Source organism: Somniosus microcephalus, chromosome 11, assembly GCF_052327205.1.
Source record: "Somniosus microcephalus isolate GS21.2 chromosome 11, FLI_Smic_1.0, whole genome shotgun sequence".
Taxonomy (NCBI): Eukaryota; Metazoa; Chordata; class Chondrichthyes; order Squaliformes; family Somniosidae; genus Somniosus; species Somniosus microcephalus.
Window position 1 is genome coordinate 10,176,980 of NC_140997.1, and position 20,742 is coordinate 10,197,721.

General features: G+C 47.3%; 1 protein-coding gene across 2 annotated transcripts in view; it reads left to right on the plus strand.

Annotated features, from left to right (window-relative positions):
- The first annotated feature begins 1,433 nt into the window (after window positions 1–1,433).
- tnfrsf13b (TNF receptor superfamily member 13B) overlaps window positions 1,434–20,742 on the plus strand; it is a 38,411-nt gene continuing 19,102 nt past the window's right edge. Inside the window, exons 1-4 of one of the 2 annotated variants that reach the window (XM_086000177.1) lie at window positions 1,434–1,541; window positions 10,491–10,623; window positions 10,716–10,768; window positions 11,238–11,354. In XM_086000177.1, the coding sequence (XP_085856303.1) occupies window positions 10,565–10,623; window positions 10,716–10,768; window positions 11,238–11,354 (229 nt within the window). In that variant the 5' untranslated portion in view covers window positions 1,434–1,541; window positions 10,491–10,564. The remainder of the gene's footprint in view (window positions 1,542–10,490; window positions 10,624–10,715; window positions 10,769–11,237; window positions 11,355–20,742) is intronic. The other variant, XM_086000176.1, reaches the window with a different exon arrangement.

Sequence of the window (20,742 nt, forward strand, 5' to 3'; positions counted from 1 at the left end):
GGGTGGGATATGTGTCGGTGCAGGCTCGATGGGCCGAAATGGCCTCTATCTGCACTGTGGGGTTTCTGTGATTCTGTGATTTCTGTGAAGTTGTTCACTCTGTGCCTGCTGCACTCACACCTGGAGTACTGTGCACAGTTTTTTATCTGAGAAAGGACATACATGCCTTAGAGGCGGTGCAACGAAGGTTCACTAAATTGATCCCTGGGATGAGAGGGTTGCCCTATGAGGAGAGATTGAGTACATTGGGCCTATATTCTCTGGCGTCTAGAAGAATGAAAGGTGATCTCGTTGAAACATATAAGATTCTGAGGGGGATTGACAGGGTAGATGCTGAGAGCTATTTCCCCTGGCTGGAGAGTCTAGAACTAGGGGTCACAGTCTCAGGATAAGAGGTCGGCCATTTAAGACTGAGATGAGGAGGAATTTCTTCACTCAGAGGGTTGTGAATCTTTGGAATTCTCTACCTGAAAAGACTGGATGCTGAGTTGTTGAGTAATAATCAAGGCTGAGATAGATAGATTTTTGGACTCTAGAGGAACCAAGAGATATGGGGATTGGCGAGAAAGTGGAGTTGAGGTCGAAGATCAGCCATGATCTTATTGAATGGCAAAGCAGGCTCGAGGGGCCGTATGGCCGAGTCCTGCTCCTAATTCTTATGTTCTTAGAAAAGATGCCCACTCAAAGTTCAGATCCAGGAATATTCTCTTTCCATCAGCTAGTTGCTAGAGTGGCTTCTTATCTCAAAGTGGACAGGTTTCAACTTTTCAAGTAACAAGAAATCTGCTTCAACAAATGGGTAAGACCATAAATAAGCAGGCTTCTTTGATTCTTTCTCAGCTGTTAATAAATATAGGGACACGATAGGCAGGACACAGAAAAGCCAAATTAACTCATCTAGATTGCCACTGTATTCAAAAATCAATCTTTTGTGAAATGATATGTTAATAAAAGTCACAATTTCCTTAAATTAAAACTCAAAGAAGATTTGCACTACTGCTCATCGCTAGCAGTGGAGGAGTGCTGACATTAATATAAAATTGTTGTTTCTGTACTGAGTGTGCCCCTCTTCCACGGGGAAGCAGGTTTGATATTTCCTTTTGTGCTGTTGATTCAATAACTGTTCTGTTTCACCATCAGGTTAAAGAAGGTCAAACTATGTCGGGTAGGAGAGAAGCTTGTAGCTCATTAATTCATTTAAATAAAATTAAATACTGTTCACTCAAGTCAAAGTAAATTATTTCTGGCATTTTCAGTCAGTGGTCAGACATAATTTATCTCTGTATTTGTTAGCGGTAGTGCTGCAAAAAGTTTAAAATCACTGGACCGTTACAAAGCAGTTAAATGACTGATTAATATTTGCAAGTTTAACATAACTCCTCTGCTTTTCAATTCTATCCCTCTAGAAATTTGCTGTAAGATGACTAGGGAAAGTCCCTGGAAGTTCTTCCTTCTGTTAAAACGAGAGGTTTCACATTCTGATTCACACAGGCATGTGTACTGAGAAGCAGCAAAGGACGGCCAGCTGGGACCAAGAGAATGTGAGTTCCATATATGAATGTATAACGTGTTCAGAAAACTTGTCAGTAATTCTATCAAATGTTAAGAATACAGTATTTAATCACTTACTAAGGAAACCATTTGAACTGTTGGATTCCCTTTCCACAAAATATATTTATGTTTAAAACAAATTTACACTTGTTTTTTTTTTGTTTAGTTTTAATTAAATATACCTGTCCCACCGCATAAGAATTTAAGTACTTTGTTTTGAGAGGTTTTACTGATTATATAGATCATCTAGTGTAAATATAATGGAACGTGTTCTGATTCAATGCAAGTGTTATACAGGGTACCGTTGAAGTAGCCAAAATTATTGTACATTTCTTGTATCTGTGACAGTTAAAAAGGAAATAGATGTACTGCATGGAGAGAGTGCAATAAACCCAGAAATAAAAGCATTGATTTGTTAGTGAAATAGTGCGGTTGAGGTAACCACCAAAAGAAATATGGAAGAGAAAAAGAGAAATCACTAGCGGAACCTGGGGCAGGTGGCATTTTGAAATTGCCATTTTGAAATTGCCATAGAGCCTACTATTCCCACGAAGTCTCCATTCCAAGCACTAACGCAACCCAGACCTAGTTAGCTTCGGAGATCAGATTAATCGGGCATACTTAGGTTGGTGTGGCTGTTCAGAAAGTCACCACAAAAAGATAGAGGAAAGAGTCCTGAAACATTTGTGTTGTGTCCAAGCTATAGTTCAATCCAGATATATAGCAACTATCCACCTGCACATAGAATCATAGAAATTTACAGCACAGAGGGAGGCCATTTGACCCATCGTGTCTGTGCATTCCGAAAAAGAGCTATCCATCTGAAACAATAAGTGACAAAGGGGGAGTCATCATTGCTGCAGGTGTGCAATCTGGCACATCCAGACAGCCCGCTAAAACCCTTCTTATTACAACAGAACGATTCCACTGGTGTCAGCTGGAGGTGCAGTGTGTTCAGGAATGCAGTTGGAATCTGAGTACGGTCAATCCCGTAAAGGGGGAGAAAGATATTTGCCGATCTCCATGAATTTGTAATAAGAAATGAAATTTCTCACTTAGCAATGACTATTTTTCTCCATAATTAATAACCCATTAATAAAATTGCAGGAAAACATGGCTCAGACAACCTACAATTTCATTATTTACGGGCGACACACTCTTTCACCAAAAGAACAATTTAACCCTTAGATGAGTCATTTCTCTTGCATTCTCTCTTCAGCTAGCTAACAACCGTTTAAACTGAAGTTTGAAAGCAGCAACTGTCTGCTCCATTTATCTCTTTTAAAATATGTTCTCGAGATGTGCACGACAGCGGCAAAGCTGCATTTATTCCTCATCAGATTTTCTGAGTGGCTGTGGGCTTTTTTCTCGGACTGCTACAGTCCTGCTGGTGATGGTGTTCCCACAATGTATTAGCTAATCGTACTCTCATCAAAGCCTTCTGTTGCTGCTCCTTGTTTATATCAATCGTAACTATATGCAGCATTTTCCTTCCTTTTGCTACTTTTAAGATTGGAAAATAGAAGTGGCAGATAGCACATCTAGGACTTTGATTGCTCTTGATCCAAGGCATACATTCTCCTACAAATTGTTACTTTGGCTGTTCCTGTTCGCAATGCATTAATATAAATCCAATTGGCTTGAATGACTTTCTTCATTAATTAGTAATGGATGGTTGTAGTTGATATCCAGTCCAAGGAGTAGAAATTCTCCTGATCAAACAACTTGGTCACTGATGGTCATTTGCATGGCAGGGAAAAGCACACATTCCCGAATTTAGCTAGTGGCCCCTAACCATACTCAATAGGTAGCGTGCACTAAAATCTTGCAGCAACCCTTTAAATCGGGGGAAATTGGAATAGGAATGATCAGAAGCTTTCTCAAAATCACATTTAGTTCTTTTAGTTAAATCACTTGTAAAAACCAGTTCTTTATACTGTTGCAATGTGTCTTTCCAATTCTTACAGTTCATTTTATTTGTCCTTAAAGGTATTTAGCTCTTTGGTACCCAATTTTACCATATAGAATCAATCATAGAATCATAAAGAGTACAGCACCAAAGGAGGCCTTTCAGCCCATCAAGTCAGCACCGGCTCTTTCGAGGAGCAATCCCGTTAGTCCCACTCTCCCCGCTCTTTCCCCATACCCTTGCAATTTTTTCTCCTTCAAGTATTTATCCAATTCCATAAGAACATAAGAACATAAGAAATAGGAGCAGGAGTAGGCCAATCGGCCCCTCGAGCCTGCTCCGCCATTCAATAAGATCATGGCTGATCTGATCCTAACCGCCAATCTACTATCACAGAACCATCTCCTGAATCTAACAGAATTAGACACACGAAATAGGAGCAGGATCAGGCTACACGGCCCCTGGGCCCGCTCCGCTACCCACAGGGCCATGACCGATCCGAACCTAGACTCATGTCCAAATTCCTGCCCGCTCCCCGTAACCCTTAATTCCCTTTACTTCTAGGAAACTGTCTATTTCTGTTTTAAATTTATGTAATGATGTAGCTTCTACAGCTTTTTGGGGCAGCATATTCCATGGACCTACCACCCTCTGAGTGAAGTAGTTCCTCCTCATCTCAGTTTTGAAAGAGCAGCCCTTTATTCTAAGACTATGCCCCCTAGTTCTAGTTTCACCCATCATCGGGAACATCCTCCCCGCATCCACCTGATCCAACCCCTTCACAATCTTATATGTTTCAATAAGATCGCCTCTCATTCTTCTGAACTCCAATGAGTAGAGTCCCAATCTACTCAACCTCTCCTCATATGTCCATCCCCTCATCCCCGGGATTAACCGAGTGAACCTTCTTTGTACTGACTCGAGAGCAAGTATGTCCTTTCTTAAGTATGGACACCAAAACTGTACGCAGTATTCCAGGTGCGGTCTCACCAATACCTTGTACAACTGAAGCAATACCTCCCTATTTTTATATTCTATCCCCCTAGCAATGAAAGCCAACATTCCATTGGCCTTCTTAATCACTTGCTGCACCTGCATACTAACCTTTTGAGTTTCGTGCACCAGGACCCCCAGATCCCTTTGTACTTCAGTACTTTCCAGTTTCTTGCCATTAAGATAATAACTTGCTCTACGATTTTTCCTGCCGAAGTGCATAACCTCACACTTTCCAGTATTGTATTCCATCTGCCAAATCTCTGCCCACTTACTTAGCCTGTCTATGTCCCCTTGCAGGTTTTTTATGCCCTCCTCACTCACTACTTTCCCTCCCATCTTAGTATCATCTGCAAACTTTGATATGTTACACTCGGTCCCCTCCTCCAAATCGTTAATATAGATTGTAAAGAGTTGGGGACCCAGCACTGACCCCTGCGGAACACCACTAGTTACTGATTGCCAGTCTGAGAATGAACCATTTATCCCAACTCTCTGCCTTCTGTTAGATAGCCAATCCTCTATCCATGCCAGAATATTACCCACAATCTCGTGATTTTTTATCTTAAGCAATAATCTTTTGTGTGGCACCTTGTCAAATGCCTTTTGGAAGTCTAAATACACTACGTCCACTGGTTCCCCTTTATCCACCCTATATGTTACTTCCTCAAAGAACTCCAGCAAATTTGTCAAACATGACTTCCCCTTCATAAAACCATGCTGACTTTGTCCTATTAAATTATGATTATCCAAATGTCCTGTTACTGTCTCCTTAATAATGGACTCCAAAATTTTACCTACCACAGATGTTAGGCTAACCGGTCTATAGTTTCCAGCCTTCTGTCTACTGCCCTTTTTAAATAAGGGTGTTACATTAGCAGTTTTCCAGTCTGCCGGGACCTTTGCTGAGTCCAGGGAGTTTTGGAAAATTATTACCAATGCATCCACAATCCCTACCGCCACTTCCCTCAAGACCCTAGGATGTAAGCCATCAGGTCCAGGTGATTTATCCGCCTTGAGTCCCATTATTTTACCGAGTACCACTTCCTTAGTGATTTTGATCGTGTTTAGCTCCTCCCCCCCCATAACCCCCTATTTGTCCAGTGTTGGGATATTCTTAGTGTCTTCTACTGTAAAGACTAATACAAAATATTCATTCAGTGTTTTTGCCATCTCCATATTTCCCACCATTAATTTCCCGGTCTCATCCTCTAAGGGACCAACATTTACTTTAACCACCCTTTTTCTTTTTATATAACTATAAAAACTCTTACTATCTGTTTTTATATTTTTTGCTAATTTACTTTCATAATCTATCTTCCCTTTCTTAATCAATCTTTTTGTTATTTTTTGCTGTCTTTTAAAGTTTTCCCAATCCTCTATCCTCCCACTAGATTTGGCTACCTTATATGCCCTTGTTTTTAGTCGAATACTATCCTTAATTTCTTTACTTAGCCACGGATGGCCGTCTTTTCTTTTACACCCTTTTCTTCTCAGTGGAATATATTTCCTTTTGAAGGCTACAATTGACTCGGTATCCACCACCCTATCAGGCAGTGCAAAGAGTCTTCAAAAATTTGTTTAGGTTGTCAGATCTTTCGCAAGAATCCATGAGCGGGTTTTATTCAAAGCTGCATTTAAGTCTCTGAAAGGCAAAGTTGATACAATCAACAATTCAAATGATACCGCAGAGCAATCAATTATTTTAGTGAGAAATCAGTATGAAGGGCTAAGTCCAAGAGACCGGATAAATCAGGAAGTAATGATTAGGTTATGCAAAGTTTGTGTTTCTATAGTAATCTGGGATGTTATGATTAAGGTTATCCACCAGGTGGTGCTGTAGCTAGTGCTGCTGCTAGCTAAGGTCAGGGGGTTGCTTCCCGTCAAGGTCAGCAAAGGTGGAATGCCAGTATGCAGGCCTGTATGTTTGCTACGCAGTTGTTAATAACGTACACAGACTAATTCTAATATCTCGCCTCTTCGAGTTCTTGTTTCACTACATGGATTTGTCACAGTTTCAAAAGCATGTAGGTTGTAGGAGGAAGTGCAAAATTGAGGGAGGCAAGAAGTCCCACACTTTGAATTTCTGAATAAGAATGAATCTGAGTAGCAGATTGTGCAATGAGCCTTAATCTCAATGCAGAATGTAATGAACATGCAGGATGGTGTACTTGGAGCTTCGAAGGAACAAGTGAGGCAAGTTTGAGGGAAGCACAAGTAATCTTCATTTGCTTATCAAGTGTGTCTTGTGTTTTCCATTTTGTTTTGTTAATAGTAACGGTCCAAGTCTGAATTTCAAGATTCACACCCAATGAACTAATCCAAATCATAAAGAAACTGAGTAAACAGTTGTCACGTGAAGCAGAGGAAAGGATGGGCATGGAAGGATGAGGGACGATTAAGGAGATCCTGGTGTCTTTTAAGGGTGCAGAGAAGCTTTGAATGATTTCAGTTGCACTTTGACTGATAGTAGCAAATACTGAAACGATTGGGAACATTTGCAAACAATTTACACTTGCTTAATCCTACCTTGGCAGCCTTCACACTGTAACAGCAGGCCTTGTGAAATGACTGTGCAGTCGACTTTATTCTTTTTTTCCTTGAATTTATGCGCACATCAGGGTGAACGATGAGACTGCCGAGAATACAACACTTTGCATTTCGGGCACCCACTGCAAAATCAGGCACTCACATCAATTAGATGCAAAGTAAAGCTTCTTCTACGCTACCTCATCAGGTGAGGTACAGCATCGGTTAGATACAGAGTAAAGCTCCCTCTGCACCGCCTTATCAAACATTCCCAGGTCAGGTACAGCAAGGATTAGATGCCGAGTAAAGCTTCCTCTACACAGTTTGTTGCTGCTGCTTGGGCCTGTGCATGGCAACACTTTGTGTAATTGCATAGGCCCCTCTGCAAAGAGATCTGAGTAGGGTTGCCAACTCTGGTTGGACGTATTCCTGGAGGGCTCCTCACATGATCTCTCGTCTCCAACCGCCGCGCCCCCACACCCCTGCCATTGGTCACCCGACATGCCCACCGTCACGGAGCCCCGCCTTCCTACTCCAGGAAAGCGAAGAGACTCTTTGTTACCCGATTGGATGATTCTTGACTGTCACTCAAACAGCCTTTTTTTCCCCATATCCAATATTTTTATAACGAATAAGCAAAAGTGTTCAAAGAAAATGTTAAAAACACGATTTGTTTCAACGCCATAATTTTTCGACAGCAAAATACTGCAGATGCTGGAAATCCGAAATAACAACAGAAAATGCTGGAAAAACTCAGCAGGCCAGGCAACATCCGTGGAGAGAAATTAGAGTCGACGTTTCAGGTGGACCCTTTTTCAAAACTGGAAAGGAAATGAAATAGATCGAAGGCAGGGCTGTGATAGAACAAAATAAGTAAAGAGACATTAAGAGGTATTCAAAACCAGACGAGATGGTAATAGGACAAGTGGAGACAAAAGAAGGCTCAGATTAGGTGTGAAGTTTACTGGCAGAGAGACAGCTGCCATGTGGGAGAGAGAAAAAAAAAGGGGTGGGGGGGGGCGGGAGGGAAAACCCAAAACAAAGGGGTGGAAAAAAAATAAGTAAAAATGTAATAGGGGCCGAGGTTATGATCTGAAATTGTTGAACTCGATATTGAGTCCAGAAGGCTGCAAAGTGCCTAATTGGAAGATGAGATGCTGTTCCTCGAGTTTACGTTGAGCTTCCGTGGAACAATGCAAGAGGCCAAGGACGGTGAGGTCCGAGTGGGAATGGAGCGGTGAATTTTTCTCCTGGGTTGCTTGCAGGAGTGTCCTGGAAATTAATCTTCAATTTCTGGAGACTCCAGGTCAAGCTTGGTGGGTTGGCGACTCTATCTCTGCGACTCCTCTGTAGACCTGCGAATGCTGGATTTCAGGGCCTCACAGGCAGCCCTGGCGTCCAGCGTGAAATGGGGCAAATGGCAGGAAACATGGTGGAGGCTAAATTTCCATCATTTCAATCTCTTTCGCTTGCACCCGTCTAGATATGGATGGATGTAATTTACTCTGCCAGGCCCAGCCTCTGGGAAAAGGGGTAGAAGGCAGGGACATGCCAGCAGTTTCATGGCTCCATCTGCCAGAAAACTGGCACAAGGGTGTAATGTTATCTTATATCTTAGTATTAAGAGGCTTACGAGTAGATATTGTTGAGTACTCTTTATTAGGTCTTGAGTCAGTGCCAGCTCGTGCAGTACTGCCGCATGGCCAAGATGGCTTCCTGTACAGGTAACTGTAGCTGTAGTAGAGACAGCTGCTTTACAGTAGCTGTAGTAAAGACAGCTGTCTTTACTACAGCTACAGTTATCTGTACAAAGGGGATCGAAAAGTCTAGGACAAATATATCTAAGTTACTGGAAGATGCGTGTCTTGAGAGTGGAAGATGTTTGAGATAAAGGATAAGATTTAAGGAGATTTACAGTGGCTGATCAGCTGAATGGAATTTAATATGGAGATCTGCAAGATAAAAACATGGTTACGCAATGGTGCTAATTGCATGAAAGCATTGTGAAGCTTGCCAAGTTAAATCAATCCACATCTGAATCCAATCCAAATGCATAAAGACCAAAATGAATGAAAGAAAGCAGCATTGTCGACGTCAGTTACACAAAATCTGCATCAATCCAATCACATAAAATATTAACACACACGCCAGGGTCAGCCCACTTCCTGTCGGGCAGGTGCAAATTACTCAGCTGTACTCCCACTTGGGATTTCACCCGAGCGTAAGATCTAGGCTCGAGTTCAGTACAAGACGGCAATCAGAGCAACACCTCGAGCTGGCTGCCTGAAAGGGTCTTTCAGCGACTTTGGGCCCTGCAAAATTTATCCTCACAAGCTAAGCATCATGCCAAAGTTAAAACCATTTCATATTGATGCTAAACTTGTAGTGTTCAATGCTCCGTGAGTCTCTGCTTCCTGCATCTAGCAGGGTCAAATTGATGAGACAGCTTTCCTGGTCTCTGGTTGTAACCTATTATTTTCACTTAATATATGTTCAAAAGTATATTATGTAGGCTGCTTGTTGAATTTAGCATTGATTTTGTGGTTAGATATTTCACATTCATAAATTTTGCCTTTATATTCGATATCAGAATTAAACTATAGAAATGAAAGCACAAAATGATGCCATTTAGCCCTTCCTGCATATGCTAGCTCTTCACCTGGAGTTATCTACTATAATCCCATTTCCCTGCCCTTTCCCTGTACTCTTTTACATATTCCCTTCCAAATGTTTATTAAATTTTCTTTTAAATTATGCAATAATCTTTTATTCTAAAATGTACTATTTCACATTTCCCTGCATCTGCCACATATCCTCCCACTCTGCCAACTCATCTGTGTCCTACTGCAATCTCCTGCATTTTTACTCACTGCTTGTAATGCCCCCAAACTTGATATCAACAAATTTCAATATAATTCCTCTTGCGCCTGTGTCCAGATCATTTATATAAAATAGAAAACAAAAGGTGTCCCAGGGATCTGTGCTTGTAGCTACATTACCCTCATCCTGTCAATCCATAAACAGACATTTATTCTTAACTACTTCCTTTTTTGTCCCCACAACCATTTTCCAATAATAGGTACATTCCCTTTAATACCATAAGGCATAATTTTTGTAACCAAGTCTCTTAAGTGGCACCTGATCAGAAACCTTCTGAGAATCCATTGCACTCCCTTTATCTATGCACCATAATTTCCTAAAAATAAATCAATTAGTCGAACACCAACTGCCAACATTCGTCCCTCAACGAACACAACCAAGAAACAATCAGATCAACTGGCCATCCATCTTATTCCTGTTTGTGGGACCTTGCTGTGTGGCTGCTGAATTTTCTTGCAAAACAACAGCATCTGCACTATTTTGCTATTGTCTTAGCAATTCATTGGCTGTGCAGTGATTTGGGATGTCCTGAGGACATGAAAGGTGCCCTATCAATGTAACTTCTTTTCTTTAACAAGGATATCTACTATTATTAACACTGAAGGTTTCTTTTTAAATTATTTTAAAGACCCCGCCATCCCCTTGTTGAGAGAATATGAACAGCTGTTCCGATGAAGAATTCTGGGACGACCTCCTGCGACGATGCTCCAAATGTATAAATTGCGGGAACAACTGGCTACATATGTGCAAGTCCTACTGTGGTTTGTACCGTTTCACTACCTGTTTCTACCGCCTGTAAGCACGTGGAACCATTTTTAATAAAAGCTCTGAAAATTTGCATCTTTGTTTGAAGTTACACACCAGAAAAAATATTCCTTGCTTCAGTATCAAACAGAGCCAGTGCCAGCAAGCTTCAGTTCAAATTTTTGGTCATGTTCATCCCCATAACAGAATCTATTCCCTTCATCATTTTAAAAACCTCAATCACATCACCTTAAAATCTATGCTTCTGCAGTGAAGAAAGCCCCAGTTCCCTGAGCCTAACCTGATAACGATGAGTTAGAGTTCTACCTTCATCCGCCTGGGTGGTAATCTAGCAGAGCCGGCCACCCACCCATTGTAGAACCCACCTGATTTTTATTCCATTGAAATCAATAGGATGAAAATTGGGCAGTGATTCACTCCACTAGAATACTGCCTAGGCACTGAAGACAAAAATCTACCCCTAGTCTTCAGCTTGATTTTTTTAAAATTTATTCTGTGTTTATACGAGTGAATGCTCCATGTGGAAACTGTATGTTAAATTGACTTGTTTGTCTTTCACATTCAATTAAATAGCTTGATTCTCACCATTGTGATTGTCTCTTTATTACAGAGATTTGGAGCTGCAATGACACTGTGGGATTTTATTGGGACAAACTGCTGCGCCAATGCATCAAGTGCTCAGATGTGTGCGAACAACACCCTCAACAGTGCTCAGAAATTTGCTACGGTAGGAAATTTGCGACAGATAATCTTGTCATCATTTTCTGTGAAAGTACCGTGACTACAAGAGTGTGATCTGTAATGTCCTTGATTATGTTAACCATTACAATACTTTGTTCCTTTACGTACAGGACCATGTTACACAGAAATCCACGCTGCAACACAATAGTCCTGTGGAAGAACACAGTAAAAATACATTTCTAGTAGTTTTACCATGCCAGTGTAGCCGATTTGTGATCGAGTGATGTGCTTGAACACAAGGTTATTATGATTCTTTCTTCTTCACTACCATTTCTTTGCAAGGCTAGCATTTATTGCCCATCCCTAATTGCCCTGGAGAAGCTGGTGGTGAGCCACCTTCTTGAACCGCTGCAGGCCATGTGGTGAAGGTACTCCCACAGTGCTGTTAGGGGGGAGTTCCAGGATTTTGACCCAGCGACAATGAAAGATCGGCGCTATACTTCTACGTCAGGCTGGTGCGTGAGTTGGAGGGGAACTTGGAGGTGGCGGTGTTCTCATGCGCCTGCTGCCCTTGTCCTTCTAGGTGGAAGAGGTCGTGGGTTTGGGAGGTGCTGCCGAGAAAACCTTGGCGAGTTGCTGCAGTGCATCTTGTAGATGGTACACACTGCAGCCACGTACGCCGGTGGTGGAGGGAGTGAATGTTTAAGGTGGTAGATGGGGTGCCAATCAAGCGGGCTGCTTTGTCCTGGATGGTGTCGAGCTTCTTGAGTGTTGTTGGAGCTGCACTCATCCAGGCAAGTGGAGAGTATTCCATCACACTGCTTACTTGTGCCTTGTAGATGGTAGAAAGGCTTTGGGAAGTCAGGTGGTGAGACACTCGCCGCAGAATACCTAGCCTCTGACCTGCTCTTGTTGCCACAGTATGTGTGTATCTGGTCCAGTTAAGTTTCTGGTCAATGGTGACCCCCCAGGATGTTGATGGTGGGAGATTCGACGATGGTAATGCCGTTGAATGTCAAGGGGCGGTGGTTAGACTCTCGCTTGTTGAAGATAGTCATTGCCTGCCACTTATCAGCCCAAGCCTGAACGTCATCCAGGTCTTGTTGCATGCGGGCATGGACTGCTTCATTATCTGCGGAGTTGTGAATGGCACTGAACACTGTGCAGTCATCAGCGAACATTCCCATTTCTGACCTTATGTTGGAGTGATGGTCATTGATGAAGCAGCTGAATATGGCTGGGCCTGGGACACTGCTCTGCGGAGCTCCTGCAGCGATGTCCTAGGGCTGTGATGATTGACCTTCAATCACCACAACCATCTTCCTTTGTGCTTGATATGACTCCAGCCAGTGGAGAGTTCCCCCTCCCACCCCCGATTCCCATTGACTTCAGTTTTACTAGGGTTCCTTGATGCCACACTCAGTCAAATGCTGCCTTGATGTCAAGGGCAGTCACTCTCACCTCACCTCTGGAATTCAGCTCCTTGGTCCATGTTTGGACCAAGGCTGTAATGAGGTCGGGAGCCGAGTGGTCTTGGCGGAACCCAAACTGGGCATCAGGGAGCAGGTTATTGGTGAGCAAGTGCCGCTTGATAGCACTGTTAATGACACCTTCCATCACTTTGCTGATGATTGAGAGAAGACTGATGGGACGGTAATTGGCTGGATTGGATTTGTCCTTTTTGTGGACAGGACATACCTGGGCAGTTTTCTACATTGTCAGATAGATGCCAGTGTTGTAGCTGTACTGGAACAGCTTGGCTAGAGGCACGGCTAGTTCTGGAGCACAAGTCTTCAGCACGATAACTGGGATGTTGTCAGGACCCATAGCCATTGCTGTATCCAGTGTGCTCAGCCGTTGGTGTAATCGTGGCCTAGAGCGATGTTATTAAATATTACCCGCCTGTGTGTGAAGTGCCTAGCTGCTATTATGCCCTTCCTGGCAACCTGGGTATTGAAAATGGATAAGACATAAGAATTAGGAGCAGGAGTAGGCTATACGGGCCCTCAAGCCTGCTCCGCCATTCAATAAGATATTGGCTGATCTTCGACCTCAACTTCACGTTCCACCTGATCTCCATGTCCCTTGATTCCCCGAGAGTCCAAAAATCAATCGATCTCAGCCTCGAGTATACTCAACGATTCAGCCACCATAGCCCTTTGGGGTAGAGAATTCCAAAGCTTCACAACCCTCTGACTGAAGAAATTCCTCCTCATTTCAGTTTTAAATGGCCGACCCCTTATCCTGAGACTATGCTCCCGAGTTCAAGAGGCTCCTGCCAGGGGAAACATTTTTCAGCAACTACCCTGTCAATCCCCCTCAGAATCTTGTATGTTTCAATGCGATCACCTCTCGTTCTTCTAAACACCAAGAGAGTATAGGCCCAATCTACTCAATCTCTCCTCATCCCAGGAATCAATCCAGTGAACCTTCATTGCACACCTCTAAGGCTAGTATATCCTTCCTCTGATAAGGAGACCAAAGCTGGGGCACAGTACTCCAGGTGTGCTCTCACCAAAGCCCTATACAATTGTAGCAAGGCTTCCTTACTCCTGTACTCCAACCCGCTTGCAATTAAGGCCAACATACCTAATTGCTTGCTGTACCTGCATGCTAACTCTCGGTGTTTCCTGTACGAGGACACCTAAATCTCTCTGAACACCAACATTTAAGTTTCTCACCATTTAAAAAATATTCTGTTTTTTTATTCTCCCTACCAAAGTGAATAACCTCACATTTCCCCACATTATACACCTTATTGCCCACCCACTTAACTGCCTATATCCCTTTGCAAGTTCTTTGTGTCCTCCTCACAACTTAGTTTCCCACCTAGCTTTGAGTTGTCAGCAAACTTGGATACATTACATTCGGTCCCTTCATCTGAGTCATTAAATAGCTGAGGCCCAAACACTGATCCTTGCGGCAGCCTACTAGTTACAGCCTGCCGCAATGTTAGCGCTGGTGCCTCGTTTCTTCTTGCACTGTGTATTTGAGGACCATGCATTGCCATTTTGACCAGGGTTCAGTAGACACGATAATGCAGAAAAACAAAATAGGAACAGTGGACTCAGAATCATAGAAAGTTACAGCATGGAAGGCAGCCAATTCGGCCCATTGTGTCCGCGCCAGCCAACAAGGAGCTATCCAGCCTAATCCCACTTCCCAGCTCTTGGTCCGTAGCCCAGCAAGTCCAGGTGCACATCCAAGTACTTTTTAAATGTGGTTCGGGTTTCTGCCTCTACCACCCTTTCAGGCAGTGAGTTCCAGACCCCCACAACCCTCTGGGTGAAGAAATTTCCCCTCTAAACCTTCCACCAATTACTTTAAATCTGTGCCCCCTGGTTTTTGACCCCTCTGCTAAGAGAAATAGGTCCTTTCTATCCACTTTATCTAGGCCCCTCATAATTTTATACACCTCAATAAGGTCTCCCCTCAGCCTCCTTTGTTCCAAGGAATACAGACCCAGCCTATCCAGTCTTTCCTCATAGCTAAGATTCTCTACTCCCAGCAACATCCTTGTAAATCTCCTCTGTACCCTCTCTAGTGCAATCACATCTTTCCTGTAATGTGGTGACCAGAACTGCACGCAGTACTCTAGCTGAGGCCTAACTAGTGTTTTAAAGAGCTGAAGCGTAACCTCCCTACTCTTGTATTCTATGCCACGGCTAATAAAGGCAAGCATTCCGTATGCCTTCTTAACCATCTTATCTACCTGGCCTGCTACCTTCAGGAATCTGTGGACATGCACTCCAAGGTCCCTTTGTTCCTCTACACTACTGTGTCCTACCATTTAATGTGTTTCCTTTCCTTGTTGGCCCTCCCCAAATGCATTACCTCACACTTCTCCGGATTGAATTCCATTTGCTACTGTTCTGCCCACCTGACCAATTTATTGATATCTTCCTGCAGTTTACAGCTTTCTACTTCAGTATCAACCACACAGCCAATTTTAGTATTGTGGGGGACTACGGTCTCCCGCGTAAAGAAATAGGCAACACAGCGAGCTACAAGAAATAGGTCTTTATTCCAACTCTCACAATACAGTACTGAATTCGTGAAGCCCGCGAACCTGTGACGACTCACGGATTGGTCACCTGCTGGAACCTGATTGGTTTTCCTTCTCTCAGCAGCAGGCAAGTCTGAACGTGCCTTATTCCTCTCAGCTTGCAACTGTCTTGCGGGGGGAGGGGAATACAGCAGTTAAAAGGGGATTATACAGGTTTATCTACATACAGTGTTTCCCCAATGTGGCAACGCCACAGTATCATCTGCAAACTTCTTAATCATACCCTGTGGCGTACCGATCACAGAAAGGACACAATCCGCTTTTCGGTCCGTAGACTATAAATCAGGCATCATGCCTTTAAGAAGGATCACACCTTTAAGAAACTCGATCTGCAACATAGTTAAGCCCAGAGTGGGGGAGGAGCAGTCGAAGCTGTGGACTGATGAAAAGCAGTCAGACTTGGTGTAGTCTCTGACGCCATTTTGTGTTCAACATGTAGCCTCAACAATTAAACCTTTTCTGTTGAACCTCTCCGAGTTCAGTATTTTTTGCTAGGAGTACGTAGACTCCTACATTGGTGACCCCGACGCTCAGGACGACTCCTAAGCGTAACCATGGCTGACACAAACGCAGTTTCTGTGAAGCTGCCGGAGTTCTGGGAGAACCTAGCCACCGCCTGGTTCCTTCAAGCCGAATCGCAATTACGACTCCGCGGCATCACCGCCGACGCAACGATGTACGACTACCTCCTCGCCTCCCTGGGCAGCTCCACAATCACGAAAGTCTGGACAACACTACAAGACCCTCCGGAGGAAGGCAAGTACGCACATCTCAAGGCCGCGCTCCTTAAAAAATTCACAGCCTCCCAATTTTTGCGCAACTGCCACCTCCTCGACCTCCCGGGCCTCGGTGACTCCACACCGTCAGACTTGCTCTCTCATATGCTTGCTCTGACCGACGAGAAACCGCCCAGCTCCCTCTTCCGCACGCTCTTTATCCGCCAACTGCCTCCTAGCATCCGCCCGGCGATCGTGGCGTCCAGCCTCACGGACCTCGAGGTCCTGGCCGACGAAGCCGATAAGCTCCTGTCCGCCGGCTCCAACCACGCAGTCACCCCCGACCTGGCCTCCGCAGCATTGGCGCGCGCTCCACCCTCTATCGCGCGGCCACACAGCTTGGCCACGAGGCCCCCCCAGACCCCCAAGCCCTCCGACCCAGGGCTACTGCTACTTCCATACCCGGTTCGGCGCACGGGCACGCCGCTGCAGCCATCCCTGCACGTTTCCAACCGCCCCCACACCGGCCTACACGATGGCCGTGGGGCAAGCAGGCGCGCTGCTGTACGTTACGGACAGCGCCTCCGGACGCCGTTTCCTATGCGACACAGGCGCGCAGCGCAGCATCATCCCCTAGTCCGCCCTCGAGATCCAGCGAGGTGGCCGCAGCCCTGCGCTGGCTGCCGCCAACGGCACCGACATCCGGACGTACGGCTCCCGCACAGTCACCATCGACCTCGCAGGCCGTCGCTACCACTGGGAGTTCATCACTGCCAAGGTGCTCTCCCCGCTCCTCGGTGCGGATTTCCTGTGCGCCCATGGCCTGTTGGTCGACATGCCTCGGCGCCGCCTCGTGGACATGAACTCCATGTCACCTATCCCGGGCACCATGGCGCCCCCCCCCCAACCCGCCAAAATGGCGTGGCAGTGCCGCGCCCGCTCAACGGACGACTACTCAGCACTCCTGGCTGAGTTCCCAGCCCTCACCAACCCGACCTTCTCCGCGAAAGTTGCTAAGCACGGGGTAGAACACTTCATCCCCACCACAGGCCCACCGGTGTATGCCCACGCCCGCAGGCTGGACCCGGCCAAGCTGGAGATCGCGCGGGCCGAGTTCGCCACGATGGAACAGCTCGGCATCATCCGCCGCTCTAACAGCCCCTGGGCCTCCCCACTCCACATCGTCACCAAACCAGACGGTGGATGGCGCCCCTGCGGGGACTACCGGCGCCTAAACAACGCCACCACGCCGGATCGGTACCCCATACCGCACATTCAAGACTTCTCGGCTAGACTGGCCGGCCGCTCAGTCTTCTCCAAAGTCGACCTGGTGCGTGGTTACCATCAGGTGCCAGTCTACCCCACGGACGTTCCCAAGACAGCCATAATCACCCCTTTTGGACTATTCGAGTTCCTCCGAATACCCTTCGGCCTCAAAAACGCGGCCCAGGCCTTCCAGCGGCTCATGGACTCGGTCCTCCGGGTCCTGAAGTTCCTCTTTGTCTACCTGGATGACATCCTGGTAGCTAGTTCCTCCAAGCAGGAACACATCGAGCACCTCCGCACCCTGTTCCAGCGGCTCAGTGAGCACGGGCTCATCATCAGCCCAGCCAAGTGCCAATTCGGCCTCAGCAGGATCGAATTCCTCGGCCACCACATCACGCAGGATGGAGCCATTCCCCTGCCCGCCAAGGTGCAAGCCGTCTAGCAGTTCCCCCGGCCTACCACCATCAAAGGCCTCCAGGAGTTCTTGGGGATGATCAACTTTTACAACCGCTTCATTCCCGGAGCAGCCTCCCTCATGCGGCCCCTATACGAAGCCCTCCGGGGTAAGACAGACAGAATGGCGATCGAGTGGTCGGCGGACATGTTGACCGCTTTCGACTCGACCAAAAAGGCGCTCGCCGACGCCACCATGCTTGCTCATCCACAGCCCAACGCCAGGGTGGCCCTCACCACGGACGCCTCCGACCACGCGGTCGGCGCCGTGTACGAACAGTGGGTCGACGGGGCCTGGCAACCGCTGGCCTTTTTCAGCCGCCAACTGCGCCCCCCGGAGGCCAAATACAGCGCCTTTGACTGCGAGCACCTTGCACTGTACCTGGCAGTCCGCCATTTTAGATTTCTTCTGGAGGGCTGCCCCTACACCGCGTTTGTCGACCACAAACCCCTGACATTCGCGATGGCAAAATCTGCGGACCCGTGGTCAGCCAGGCAACAACGCCAGCTCGCCGCGGTGTCCGAATTCACCACGGACATCCGGCACATCTCCGGTCGAGACAACGTGGTGGCCGACTGCCTATCCCGCCCCGCCATCCACGGCGCCCACCTGGCAGTGGACTATGCTCAACTGGCAGCGGAGCAACGCACCGACCCCGATCTGCTCTCCGCGCCCACAACCCTCCCAGGGCTGCGACTGACCGACGTCGCCTGCGGCCCGTCCGCCGTCACAGTCAAATGCGACACCTCCTTGGCGCAACCCCGCCCCGTAGTCCCGGCGAAAACGGGTGTTCGACATCGTCCACGGCCTCTCGCACCCCGGCACCCGCGCGTCCATTAGACTGGTGGCCAACCGATTTGTCTGGCGCGGCCTGCGCAAAGATGTGCGCGTCTGGTCCAGATCCTGCATAGCTTGCCAGCGTGCCAAAATCCACCAGCACGTCAAAGCCCCACTCGAGGAGTTCACCGTGCCAGAAAGAAGGTTTGACCACGTCCACATCGACCTCGTCGGCCCCCTGCCGCCATCACAAGGTCACACACACCTGCTGACAATCATGGACCGTACCACCCGCTGGCCCGAGGCCATTCCACTGACGTCCACCACCACCGCCGACATCGCGAGGGCGTTCATCGGTACCTGGGTCGCTCGGTTCGGCGTCCCCTCCGACATGACGTCGGATAGAGGGCCGCAATTCACCTCTGATCTGTGGGCCGCCATCGCCTGAAACCTCGGGGTGGCCGTTCACCGCACCACGGCTTACCACCCCCAAGCCAACGGACTGTGCGAGCGATTCCACAGGTCCATGAAGGCGTCCCTCCGCGCCAGCCTCGAGGACGAGGCTTGGATCGACCGCCTCCCGTGGGTGCTACATGGCCTACGCTCCGCGGTCAAGGAAGACCTGCAAGCCTCGGCGGCGGAACTCGTGTACGGCCAGCCGCTGCGCGTACCCGGAGAGTTCCTGCCCACCGCCACGACCCCCTGGTCGGCTGACCAGCAACGCCGCGCTTTCGCCAATCGAGCACAACAGTTCGCTCCGGTACCCACCGGCCGGCACGGCGAACCAGCAACCCACGTACCACCTAGCCTGCACATGGCCAAATTTGTTTTCGTGCGCCATGATGCCCACCGAGGACCTCTACGGCCCCCATACGACGGACCCTACAAGGTACTCCAGACGGGGAACAAGTTCTTCCTCCTCGAAGTGGGCGGCAGAACTGACAAGGTGTCGGTCGACCGGCTCAAGCTGGCGCACCTAGCGCCCGACGAACCCGTTCAAGTGGGCCAACCCCCACCGCGGGGCAGACCACCTAAGAGCCCGACACGTCCGACTGCCACGCTCCCGACACCAACCGCCAAGAGCGGTTCCGGCCGTGCCATCAAGCCGCCACGCCGGTTCGTACACTCCCTGCTAGCGGATTCTGGGGGGGAGCTGTGTGGCGTACCAATCACAGAAAAGACACAATCCGCTTTTCGGTCCGTAGACTATAAATCAGGCGTCATGCCTTTAAGAAGGATCACACCTTTAAGAAACTCGATCTGCAACATAGTTAAGCCCAGAGCGGGGGAGGAGCAGTCGAAGCTGTGGACTGATGAAAAGCAGTCAGACTTGGTGTAGTCTCTGACGCCATTTTGTGTTCAACATGTAGCCTCAACAATTAAACCTTTTCTGTTGAGCCTCTCCGAGTTCAGTATTTTTTGCTAGGAGTACATAGACTCCTACAACCCCCTATATTCAAGTCTAGATCATTGATATATACCACAAAAAGCAAGAGACCGAGGGGGAGAAATTCGGTTGATAGCGCCACCGATTAACGCCTAAAGAGGCAGAGAAGTGGGGCGCTAGCCAATTTCCGGGCGGGCGCAAGGTGCAGAGCGCCTCGCCCCATATTGAGCATGCATTTAGCGCCGGCGCTAAATCTTAGCGCCCGCTCATGGGCGCAGGCTGATTATGACGTCATTTGAGTGTGCAACACCTTTTGGGTGCCCCGGACCGGAAATTCAGTGGCGCCCCCCTCCGTAGCGCCTGGCGCTAATAGTGGCAGCTTACCTCGGCCTTACCAAGTCACTCTCGGGCTGGAGGAGCGTTATTTAAAGGGGACTGGTGTGGTTTAAAAGCGGCAGCCATTTTTGGATCACAACTTCCTCGAGAGCTACAAAGAGTTGCTGAGCTGCACACAGAGCCATTTGACCACTGAGCCAACGCAGGCAGACGATCTTCAGCCTTCTGACCATCACCTTGCTGTTGGTGAGCCTTGACAACGGGGAACCTTCCTGTGGGCACTTATTATGGGGGCTGCATTGGAGGGGAATGTCCTGCTGCTGAATCATCTGGAAAGGGCACTGAGACGCAGGGAGGGGGGCGGGCATGGCAAGTCGGAGGAGGGCCAACAGACGTCGCCACAGCAGACCTTACGTTGGCAGGGTTATCTGA